Below are 12,232 nucleotides of genomic sequence, written 5' to 3'. Positions count from 1 at the left end.
CTGCCGTCGCCAATGGAGAGCGTACAAAGAAGACTAGACCGCGGAGCTGGACCCGCGCGCGCGACACGGGAAAAACTCGCACGCACACACGCGCAAAAAGGAAACTCGAAACCGCGCCGCTTCGGGTGCGGCCGCCGGAACGGGACGGTGCCGCGTGCGAGCGAGATGACCGCAGTGCTCCGGGTGCGCTTCGGCGTCCCTTTCGCCGTCCGCAGCATAAACACATACACGCAGCCCGGTTGTAACGGTTGCAGCCAACAACTCCGCTGAAGGGGGTGCTGCGAACGAGTGCATTTTGGTCCATAACGGACACGCACACACGCCACTACCCGGTTTTCTCGGTAGCTGCGGTGACTGGGGAATTAAAGGGTGGTGCACATGCACACACACCAACCCACGGTCTATGCTTCCAGCGAGCGGCACCGTATTCGCACAAATCTGTGCACCACGAACCAATATGGTGAAAGATGAATTAGGATCGGTAGAAGTGTTATTCGGAAAAAGAACTTAATGATATTCATTTGGCTGCCAACATGACCCGCCGTTCCCCTTCCACAAACTCCGCTCGTCGGGTGCTCAATGCCTAGCCCTGTTGCCTAGCAACGCTTAGGGCGCGGCAGTATCGTGGTGTGCGTGCAAGCGTGGCCGACCTTCCAGTGACTGGAAGTCTCTAGGCGGGCCAAAATGGAAGATCTTTCTGAAGGAGACATAAGCATAAGAAATTGGTTTCGCGGATCGGTTCAAACACCTAGAAGGTCGATTATTTGCCTAAGCGACCCTTTGTTCGCCATCGTACGTCGCAGCGGAGCAATGCATTTTGCACAGGTTGCTACAAAAAACCCAAAGACTCTCGAACGCGTGCCACAGTGTGTGACGGATGTACGTGAACGGATTGCACTTTTGGGAGATTCATTCTGCTTGACCACCAGTTCTTTGTAAATTTCTCTACTTTGAAATTTCATTACAATTGACGCCCAATGAACGATCGTTCACGATTCGCCATGAATGTTCCCGGATGATCGCGCATAGAAATTGAAATGATTAACGACTTAAATTACCGTGCGATGATCTTCAATTAATAGACTCCCAAAATCAATGCCCTTAACCCTTAGAAAATTCAATCAACGATTCCATGCAACCAGCATGTGTCATTTGATTCGATAACGGTGGAGGGCGATGAAATCTTTTGGAAGGGATCTTTAAATGTGGGAATACTCGGCTCTTGGTCGGTTGATATCACACCAATCCCCATGAGCCTTTACAGCTAATTTTAAATAGCAGACGAATAGTTGTTGATCGCGATAGGTGATTTTAAAATGAGCATCATATTTGTTTCATTATGTTTCAAACCAAATCAAGTGCGAGTCACGACGGCTTCGGATTCAACTCTAGCCTCCGGGAATGCAAACTATTTTGCGATATTTTCGACTACGTAATGGCCATCGGTAAGGGGTGCGTGCGTGAAGGAATGCACGGCGGCATGTGAAAACTGCACATAATGCAGTTCGTTGCATTGTACTGCAGCCGAAATCGGTTGCGAACGATTTATTGACGTCTAGGAGGATTAAAAATGACAAACGGTCACTAGAAATGTGCCGCACGTGTGGCATTAGAGAAAACTTAAGAAAACAATTCAAAATAAACCTCTGGCGAGTGCCTGGCCACTCTTGCAAACCGTATTATTCTCCCATAATAATCGTTGCCCGTGCACCGATCAAATTTGGATCTCTATTCTCATCGGTAAACTCATACCAAATCGGTAAGACTCATAATTCATTTTGATTTTGAACAAACTTCGTTACATACTCCAGTCGATCGGACACCGATGAGTCATGATGTTGTTGCGCCGATAGTGGCGTTGTTTTTTTGCTACAAAGACTGCAGTTCAGCCACTAGCTGTGTGCTGTGTGCTGTGTGCTGTGTGCGTCTCGTTTGGATGGAATGCGACACTGCCATGTGCATCGGTTTGCAACGTGCATCAATTGTAATTTGTTCATTTATTTACATTCGGGGAGGCCAAGGGGGGCGATCGAACCTGTCGATCACGAAATGACGGACGGGCGATGATGGTAATTCGTAATCGTGCCCTGCGCTGTCGATTGCTATCAGTGCCTGCAAAGGTGGCGGGGCAAACCCGATCAGACAATGTGCCGCGGATCGTGATCCTATGTACAACTCGGCCTCTGTCAGGCCACGTTTTTTTTCTAGTATGCAATCCATTCATGGGAATGCGTTATTAATCAGATAACGACTTACAATGCCTTGCCGTTGTTTTCCACCATTAAAGTGACCGCTCAGGTTGGGTGCTTTTATTTCGGTCACCATACTTCCTTTCAAACACTCGATGTCAAATATGGTCTTGCCAACTGACTCATCGCCACAGCGTCAGTCAACGGTTGTAATCACAGCAAATTTAAACCGAAAGCAAACAAACGGCGTGAATAGATTGAATGTTTTCCTTTATTTTCACATGGACGCCACGCTATCAGGTATGTTGATCAGGTGTTGATGTATGGTGTTGTTTATTGTTTGTCACTTTGCTTATGTTTTTGGTCGAATTGATACTTATATTAATGCGTTTCTCTTCTGCTTTACATTGATTCTTCTTATTTCTCGTCGGCTTTTCCATCTAGTTGAAATCAGTGCCTTGGCGTGCACGTTCGGGTGCACTGTTAATGTGTTACCGCTATGAGGTGAGTAGTGTTAATAATTTAATGAAAATAATGCTAATCTCTCATTGTTTGCGTTAAGCGCTTTAGTTTTATTTGTTTGTTTGGTTGTGTTAACGTGGCTGTGTCTATGCGGGTGCCCGTGCTGGCCTGCTTTGTATCGTGCGCCACTTATTCACCATGCTTAACTGCTATTTTCCCAGCCATTCCAGGGACCATTAGGTCACTGCGCTTTTGTTTTACGGTTTCCTTTCCTACAAAGTCCGGAGGTAGGTTTCTGGAGCGTTCCAAAGAGTACAGTTCGTCGTAAGAACCTATAACCGTGCGATCGTAGATAAAGAATGCCTTTCGCGTCCTTTCACAAGTGGTTCGCATTCACTCGCACTTCGCAACAGGATCCCTTGTGGGCCCATCGGTCTCCACGTCATTCAGTAACATTCGTACCAACACATAAATAGATGCTTTGAGCATTATTGCTAGGAAAATGGACGAAAAACCTACTCACACACACTTCCTTCTTGCTTGTAATTGCTTTTATCCTTGTCATATTGGCATATTTTTTACACTGGACTCCAAACGATCGAAACCGGTACGAACTAGCAGAAGGCTTGTTTGTTTGTTTCTCACGTCACTCTCAGTTTACAGTTCTGAAGACGCTGATAAATGTTTCCGATCAAACGGTTCACTAAGCTATCATTTTTCATTCAACTCTCCGTCTGCAATATGTTTCGATTTGATTTTCGGTGTGTGTTTCGATTCACCTCATGTGTTTGTGCTAATTGTAGTCCTTACTCTACGCACTTATCGATAAACTAAACTAAACGAAATCACCGGGAAAATTACAATAGCGCACATCTAAAGCAAAGGATTTGGAGCAGCTGCCACACTAAAGCATTGAGCCCGAAGACGCTGTCCGTTATCGTTTCAATATAAACGAAAGCTTTGGATCTTGGATCTTTGAGGCTCGTGCAACGTTTTGATTTTTGTTTCTTCGAGACCGAAAATGAGCAACAATACACTCAACTTGTTGGCAATATCAATCATGTGAACAACAAAACAAACAGCGCCAGAAGCATAACGACGTGCGTAACTATTGCCGAAAGGAACATTGTTCGTCTAGAGAGCCGCAGCATTTCTTGTTTTGCCTTCGGGATTGCGGAAACTGCTCTGGGTAGTACACGACACAACGCGTACCAGCAGTTTTGGAACTTTTATCGTTTAGAAACCAGCTTTGGATCGTTCTGTTTAACATTCGGCGCGTAGGAAAGCATAAGAATTTAAGCATACGGGGAAGTCGCAGCAATTTAGTCGCATTTGTCGGCAGCCACCAGCGGGAACCGTACGATACGCATTTGATTGCCGTAATCACAAATCACTGAACCTCCCGCTGGCAGCATGACCGTGGGACAGAGCTGCATATTGGAGCAGTCTAGCTTGACTTCGCGCGCCATTTCACCACTTCGAACGTCCCACACGACGAGAGCCCCTGTGGAAAACGAAGAACACTTGTAGCAACTCATTCTATCTTAAGTTCTGTTCGCTGTAGTAAGTTGCCTGAATAAACTTCCACTAGACATTCCCCCAATTGCTGTGCTGTAGTTTCTTACCTGGCTTGCCGGTCACGAGAAGTGACGGGGTCAGCATGACCAGCGCAGAGTACGCGTGGCTGACGGTGATTGTGCTTAGTAGGTGCACCTGAAACCGATCCCACACTCGTATCCGTTCGTCGAGCCCGAGCGATATCACATAGCTAGGAGACCCGGCGAGGGCGACGATTGAGTCGTCGTGTGCCTGAATTTTGTACATACATGCACCTGAAAGAAGGGTAACAAACCAAGTCGCAGTTTTACTTTTGCTGCGGCTGACTCAGAAATTAGTTCCTGCCGTCGCATACCTGTCGTCAGTTCCCAAACGCACAGCAACCCGTCCTGTGAGCCCGATCCCGCCATTCCGGATTGCCATTGGTCGATGAACATGCAGGTGATCGGTCCACAGTGGCCGTGTAGCGTGTACAGTAGCTGGTGGTTATGGATTTGGAACACCTTCATGGTGTGATCCTGACTGCCGGTCATGGCGATGTTTCCCGCCACTTCCAGGCAGGTCAATGGCTGCTGATGACCCTGATGCTGGAACTCCAAGATGCACCGAAGCTCTTCCGAGTCTGACGATGTGTGCTGACCGGGCCCAGTTGCTGCTTGGAATGAACTCAAGCTTCCGGCCGACCCTGTCCGCATGTGTGCTGCAAGGCAGATAGAGAAAACAAGAACATTCTTCAACCATCCAATGACCCACGTGACCTTCTACAAACTGTACGTACTTCGGCGATACGTGGACGTAAAACCCCAATCAATTTGGCGTCCCTGGGTGTACGTTTCTAGTCGGAAAAAGTCTATGCGACCACTCAAGCGAGCCGCTATGACTCGGTCACCGGATAACTTGATCTCGGTGATGCCATTGTTGTGTGTGTTCTCCGTCTCATAAATGCACTGCCAGGAGGATAAAGAACAATACTTGAGTCTGCGGTCGTAAAGCATATCGCATCACGTAGCCTGCCGCTGACTGGCTTACCTTAAAACTACCAGTCGTTCCTTCCCAGAACTCTAGCCGCCCATCGGCACAACCGATCACGATGAGATTGTCCAAAAAGTCCAAACACCAGATCGGTGAAACGCGATGGTGTTTCGATGACGGTGGACTAGCCGATCCCGGTGGCTGTGGACATTCGCTCGAGAGCGAGGTCGACCGCGGAGAACCCCCGTGTTCGTGTTCCGATCCTCCGACGGGTGACACCGGCACCGTTCTCACAGCGTCTCGCAGCCCGCTTCGGGTGAAACGATGCCGCAAATCACTACCAGTGCCGCTGGCAATGTCACTTCGCGGTGGCAGTGGACAGGGCGTAAAAAATCGTTCGTATTGTGTGCGAAAATCAAACAGCTTCGGATCGGGTGGAGCCGTAGCGGACAAGGGAGCGTCGTCTTGGAGACTGGAAAAGTTGAAATGCAGTTTCTTTTTCAACTTAAACGACGAGAGCATTTGCTGGTTCCAGCTGGTGTCGCTTTTGGGAGGTGAACTGGACGTTGGTGTAGGGGGTAAAGAATCGCCACCGTTGGCAGCCGGGAACGCTTCTTGAATGCCCGTTATCGATCCCCGGCCGCCGTCGGCTTTCAGCAACACACCGCTTTCGGACGTGGTCGGTGAGGACGAGCTTGCCCGCTGTTGCTGCATCTCGAAGTAGTTCCACCGATCGATCTCCGCCATCAGCTCTCCGTTAGTGATGTCCCAAACTTTGACCTGACCTTGCAGACACGAGCTCGCAATCATGTTGCCATCCGTCACGAGACACTCGATGCGGTGCGCGTGTCCATTCACCTGTATCGGAACACCTTCCAGCAGACACTGCTCCGCTTTTGTATCACCATCTCCGTTGGCCACGCTCTCCGCGTACCAGCTCGCCCTCCATTCGGCGTAGTTGCGGGTGCACACGCACCGATACAGAACTACCAGCGTGTACGTCACAACGAACGTACTGACCGCGAGCAGCATACAGGCCAGTAGGATTTCCATGGGCGTTTTAGGATAGAACGGTGCGTTACTAATCGAACCACCGCCCGGTGGCTCATCGCCCGGATCAATGTCGTTCAAATCGAGCGGATCCAGCGCTGCAGCCAGTGCTTTCCACTGGAAGTGGCGGGGAGCTTCTTTTTCGTCGGCATTGCGCAGCGCGATCGCTGTTGGCGGGTTGACAGCATGGGACAGTTTTATCGCGGGTAAGACGGTCACGTATCGGCCACTGAGTGACACGTTGTACTGCTTCAGGATTGACGACCAGTGAAAGTTGGAAAGTAGATAAACCGTCTCGTAGTCCGGGTGTTTGAGCCGATTCAACTGCTCGGTGACGTTCAGTGTTCCCCGTTCACCACCCAGGGGGCGCTCGCTTGCCGACACTTTATGGTAGCTGTGTCGATCCGTTTCTAAGGTGTGGGACGTAAACTCTTCAGGGAGCTCCCTTCCCAGGTCGAGCTCGAAACGGTTCGATAACGAAACACCGGCACCGCCCATACCCTCTAGCGGAGCTGATGGCATCGGATCGTGTCCCGCGGATAGGTTTCGATCGATCACGAACAGCTCCTCGATCAGTCCCGTATTGTAGATTATGTTCGAAATCCACAGCACCATCCAGATCATGAACCCACGCTGGAAGAACCGAGTCCTAGCCCAGAAATTGACAATTCGCAACCGTTTGGGAATCTTTGGCTCTTTTCCACTGTTTGTTGTTCCGCTCAAGCCTGCCGTTTTCTGATGTGCCACCCCGACCGCCGTTTGCTCTAGTCCCGTGAGTTTCGGGTGGGACCGCGACCGATTCATCGAGCTGCCGGCACTTCCATTGCGCACCTTATCCAGTGTCAACCCGGCACCACTGATCGGTGAGCCACCCGCGACACTACCACCACGTCGCAGTTCATTGTTGAAGTACAGCATCTTCGGCAGTCGGCGCACCTCCGTGCTGTACTCGACGCGCTCAATATTGATTGCCAGCACGGTGGCGAAGAAGAGCATCTGCAGCACAAAGTCCGACACGAGGCCCACGATCGCGAAGATGCAGAACTCCTGAATGACCGGCACAAACGTTGCCAGGCCGCCCGTCAGGATGGTAATCTCCGTTAGGAGGTTCTTCGTAATCGACCACCCCTCCCTGCTTAGACCCTGCGCCACCCGAATCTTTACGTCGAGATTGCAGTCCGTCGTTAGCACGCTTTTGGTAATGACGAGTACGTTTTCCAGCCCGACCAGTATTACCAGATACGGATAGACTCCCTTCGACTGGAAGCTGATGGTGAGGCCGAAGAAAAAGCACAACCCGAGAGACATCAGGAGGCTCCCGAGGACGGTCAGCACCGCGCAGGAAGCGAGCATGAGCCGGGAACGGATGGCTTCGATTTTGCGCACCGAGAAGTAGACGTAGCTGAAGAGCACACAGAACGCAATGCACTGAGGCAACACCTCTTTCCAGTTGAACTCTCCCGGGTAGAACATGTACATGATCGATTGCGGTGACGCTGGTACTTTCTCGGCCGGCTCACCGTTCTCAAGGTCGGTCGCTGCCTCGATTTCCGTCTGGTGCAGTGGATAGGCGCGGATGAGTTTCTGCCTCAACGATTCGATGAAGGAAGGATTGTTCTCTCGCAAGATAAGCGTCACCGCGTACTGGATGGTGCGAGGCCGGACACGCATCGGATAGCGCTTCACACCCGTATCGCGCAACGGAATACCGAACAACATTTCCGCCGTGGATACTTTGGACTTTTGTAAATTCTACGATGGAAAAAAGTTAATAAAATTAGAAAATGACAAATAATTGCAGCCATTTCTTACGCACATGATTGACGAAAATGGTGTTTAGCAAATTGTTGTCCTTGTTGAAGCTTTGGATATTCTGCTGCCAGAGGTTGGCCGGTGACAGCACCAGACAGTTGTACTCCGGGAACAGGGTCTGTTGCGAAGATCGTTTAACGTTTTCCACGTGTAAACACAAATGGCTGAGCGTGATTTTGCTGCAAACAAACCAAAACACAAAAAGGTGGATGGCAAATATTAGACACTCATGCTCATGCTATTAGACGGGCTAAGAAGTTCCGGTACCTTTTGTCCTCATGATTGCGAATTATCTCGACTAGTTTAAACACCTCGTAGAGGGGCCCCCGGAACGCATCGGTCAACAGCAGATCGTCCTCCCAAGGGACCACACTCGTTCGCATGATTATTTGCTGCACGTACAGCAACGGATCGATCCGGGCCCAGGGAAAGGGCGTTTCCATGCTGATGTTGTAGATGTTGAACATGTTACCACCGGCAAGCGTACTGAACGGATTGTAGAACTCGGTTGAAAGGTTTGCGTTGCTGAGATGTAGATTTTCGCTGATACTCTCCGTGTGCGGGAAAATCACTTTGGTCGGTATCGTCCCCGGCAAGGGAATGTTCAGCAGCGGGTAGCTATTGATGACAGAGAGGGAACGATCAGAATAAAATTATTGAAAGTATAATCCCAAAATGGTTACTATTCAAAACTGTATTAACTTTGAAGCATTACTGACGAATCGATAACAGATAACAGATATGATATTTTAACAATGGCCATACAAAATTACTGCATTCTGAGGGATAGCAGTTCTTGCACCACTAGCAGTGATCGTTCTTCTTTGGCTGCGCCAAGTGTCTGACGGCACCACGCTCTCAGCTGACGAAATTAACAATTTCGTGCTAAATAAAATCTCTGATCTCAGCGCGGAGAGTAAATGCTTAGGCGAGAGTTCTAATACCTTTTTGGATAATCAAAAAAGGAGCAACATCATGCAAACGGCGGGCAAAATGTCGTCATAACGCTCTACCGTCACGAGAAATGCAAATCACTACGCCATGAGGTAACGCATTACGCAAACGAAACCGAGGACCAAGACAAAAAAAACGGTGACTTCAACGGTGGCAATGCAATTAGTCAGTGATTCATGGAGGGTCCCCAAGCGAAGGATATGTTGAAGATAGCCCGGGCAAAAAACCTCAACCAACGGACGCTAAACCGGAGATAAACATTATCATCCGCTGCTGATATGGAGAACCGGCTTTCGCTGGAGTGTGAGTGGGCACCGATCCGGTGGTCATGGTCAGGGATGGACGGTCCAAATTGCGATGAGTCCCGCGTTCTCTGATAAGCTTGTGTCCATTTTTCAGCAACTCACCGAACCTTGGTTTCGAGCGACCCTCTCATCGGACAATTTCTAACATTTGGAATTTCTTCGCCGTATTTACATTGCCAAAACACACAAAATTGAGGGAAGGCCCACGAAATGTAAACGCCTTTTCTTCATTGTGTTCGACCGTCATTCGTTCGATTTCATTATCACACGCGATTTTTGCGTGAGATTGGGAGATTTCGAGCATTTTCGAAGGTCAGCCGACACAGCTGAACAGAAACTTTGAAGTGCCATCGGGAGCGTGTGCCATGCCGGTTTCCGATGCGGAATCTTATCTGTTGTTTCACCTCTTCTTCAACACCTTCGCTTACTGATGTTCCCTCAGCGGGCCACAGCGCCGAATGGTTTGGTTTGGGTTTTCGCTTAAAAAAAGTTTCCGCCCCGCATTGGCCCACGTTGCACGCCCCACGTGCTACCCACCCTGCTGTGTCCTGTGGGTGATAATGGAGTTTCGAGATTATATTAGAATGCACCAAAAAAATAACATATTTTTAAAACAAAACGTAAACGTAAACGACCATGCTAATTCCTTATCAGGCAGGCTAGGGTAGGCTACCAGGCTAAACCGGTTTGCCGATGAAGCAGCAAGTGGAACAGCTCAACTCTCCGAAGAGTTCCATCAACGGAAGAAATTCATTTTAACAATTTTAACTTCGTTCTGGAATGGTTTGGCGCTAGAGATCACTCAAATGTGGAATCTCCTTGGATGTACTCCTATGTACTTTATGTACATTCACTACGTTTCAAATTTTCTCCAAGATCAACCTTAGAGGAGCGAACCGTGTACGCTGATTGATGTTTGGCTGTGCGCGGCCCATGCCTCACCTGGGCGGCAGCGATGCAAATGCACACCAAAGTGCAGCTCACGTCGCCCCGTGGCGCGCATTGGAGACAAGCCTATGGCGGACTGGAGTGCTGTATTTGTAGCGTAAATTTGCATCTTCTAAATGTCAGTCATCCGCGTACGGTCGCGGACTGACGTGTGCAACGTGCGCGCGAATCAAAGTAAACCGTTTTTAGTGTTTGCCACCAGCACATGGCGGAAATGTGTTGCGAAGAAAGCAAAACAGGAGCAACACCCCGCCCCGAGTGGTTAGTGGTTGTTGTGAAGTGCATTTCTGATAAGAGTGATTGCGGGCGCACATAGGGCCGGTGACCGGGACAGAGACCGGGCTGAAGTGAATTTTCGGCTATCGACGGTTTCCTAATTTTAATTTATAAAAATGGCGGTTCATTAGAGCACCTACTGGTTTACGTGATCGTTTTCCTTCGGTTAGATTTCTGCAAACGGTTGCTGTGGTTACGCGGTGTCCCCACGTTCAATATTAAGGTGCACAATATTCAAAGAAGATTCGACTAATAGTATTCGAAGTAATATAGTATTCGAATAGTAATATTCGAAAAGTCAAATATATTCTTAAATAAAATGTTAATGTTTTTGTTTTAATTTCTTTGAACCTATTCAAAATGAGGAACATAAATCGATCACGATTTCTTGTCGACGTTATTAAGGTTACCTATTTGAAACCTAATAATTTGAAAGAAACGTAAGAAAAATATCTACCCATTTCGCTTGGCTCAGCATCTTATAATATCAGTATCATTAATTATACGTGACGATCAGTGTCTCTAAAACTTCCATTTTTTTATTGCAAAGTTGATAGACCAAAAGGAGAGCTAAGCAACCTTTAACAAGTCGGCAGAGAGATATACGGAAGCAAGAACATATTGTTGTAAACTTTAATCAACTATTTTCCCCCCTTAACGTTACGTTAGCAGTTTTAATGACGAATTAATGGCAGGTTCCCTAATGGCCCCCAATCGAGAGGCGAAGAAGGGCAACATAAAAACCTACCAACAGAAGAGAATGATTGCAAGCGCAATGCTGGTGGCGGTCGTTGGATAACTGGACAGGAACAGGCCGTGTTTGTAGTACATCTGCGACACGCGCGACGGCAGGGTGGTCGGGGTAGTGCTCTTTCGGTCCGTCGCCTTTCTGCCTGCACTGCTGCCGGTACCGGTACTGGTCGACGCCGTCGGCTTCCGAGCAATGGATCTCGGTCCGGTGGCGGGCATAGTCGGCTGTCGATGCTGTGATGAGTGTTGATCCTGTTTCTTCACGGGCGTTGTTTGGTGAGCTTGATGTTGCTGTGATGTCATTGTTTGTGACGCAGAAACCGTATTCGTCCCACCGTTTTCGGTTGCCGGGGACGACGAAGGATACAACGCTTCGAAACTCGAGTATGCCGTCATTGCCGGGAGGGGCAAAAATCGCCTCCCAGGACTCACCGTTCACAGATACACAGACACGCACACTGTATAGCTTCTCGACAACACTGAATTTGTTTTGATAAACTTTGGTTAAGCTTGACGCTGCTCTTCTCTACTCAATTCCACTTTTCTGTTATTTACTTAGAAGATCATCCAGCCAGATAGGCACGTTTGCATCTCGGGCATTTTCCCCCAACGTTTCCCGTTGGCCACTTCATGTACACTTTTCGAACCAATAACTCACACACCGTTTTGCACGATGCTCTTCCGTAGACCGGCATTATCCTGACCGCCAGAGCGAACACAATCTAAAGCATTCACTACGCACAACCGACACACAGGCAAGAACATTCGTTTCCGTTTCCGTATTGCCTCACCGTGGGGATAAAGTTTCGAACTACACAGTGATTGAATTCGACCAAGCAATCCGACCAAAATCTGAAAATAGAAAAATAAGATGCGTTACCCGCCGCTACTACAGGTCACCGGCATGGCGCGTTGCTATGCAACGTCTCGAGAACACTTTAATTAGAACACCGCCAA

The 12,232-nt window shown here is 48.7% G+C and overlaps 1 protein-coding gene across 1 annotated transcript; it reads right to left on the bottom strand.

The window, feature by feature from the left end:
- Positions 1-3,186: 3,186 nt before the first annotated feature.
- On the bottom strand, positions 3,187-11,578 carry LOC131215301 (sterol regulatory element-binding protein cleavage-activating protein). Its single transcript, XM_058209690.1, has 8 exons — positions 11,274-11,578; positions 8,310-8,660; positions 8,047-8,221; positions 5,238-7,982; positions 4,987-5,155; positions 4,564-4,908; positions 4,277-4,483; positions 3,187-4,155 (listed from the first exon to the last, which is right to left on the bottom strand). Exons 1-8 carry the CDS (start codon positions 11,576-11,578, stop codon positions 3,974-3,976), a joined length of 4,479 nt encoding a protein of 1,492 aa, XP_058065673.1. The 3' UTR covers positions 3,187-3,973.
- Between the last annotated feature and the right edge of the window lie 654 nt (positions 11,579-12,232).

The sequence above is a fragment of the Anopheles bellator genome, chromosome 1 (assembly GCF_943735745.2).
Source record: "Anopheles bellator chromosome 1, idAnoBellAS_SP24_06.2, whole genome shotgun sequence".
In the NCBI taxonomy this organism is placed as follows: domain Eukaryota; kingdom Metazoa; phylum Arthropoda; class Insecta; order Diptera; family Culicidae; genus Anopheles; species Anopheles bellator.
Note: the sequence above shows the minus strand (reverse complement) of the source record. Positions and strands in the feature narration are given on the sequence as shown.

What these genes read in the sequence shown, in the direction of transcription:
- LOC131215301 (XM_058209690.1), bottom strand. Translation starts at nt 11,578, where the DNA reads ATGACATCACAGCAACATCAAGCTCACCAAACAACGCCCGTGAAGAAA. An exon ending in ACACCATTTTCGTCAATCAT is followed by an intron (nt 7,983 to 8,046) that starts GTGCGTAAGAAA and finishes TTTCCATCGTAG; the next exon opens with AATTTACAAAAGTCCAAAGT. An exon ending in GAACGACTGGTAGTTTTAAG is followed by an intron (nt 5,156 to 5,237) that starts GTAAGCCAGTCA and finishes TCCTCCTGGCAG; the next exon opens with TGCATTTATGAGACGGAGAA.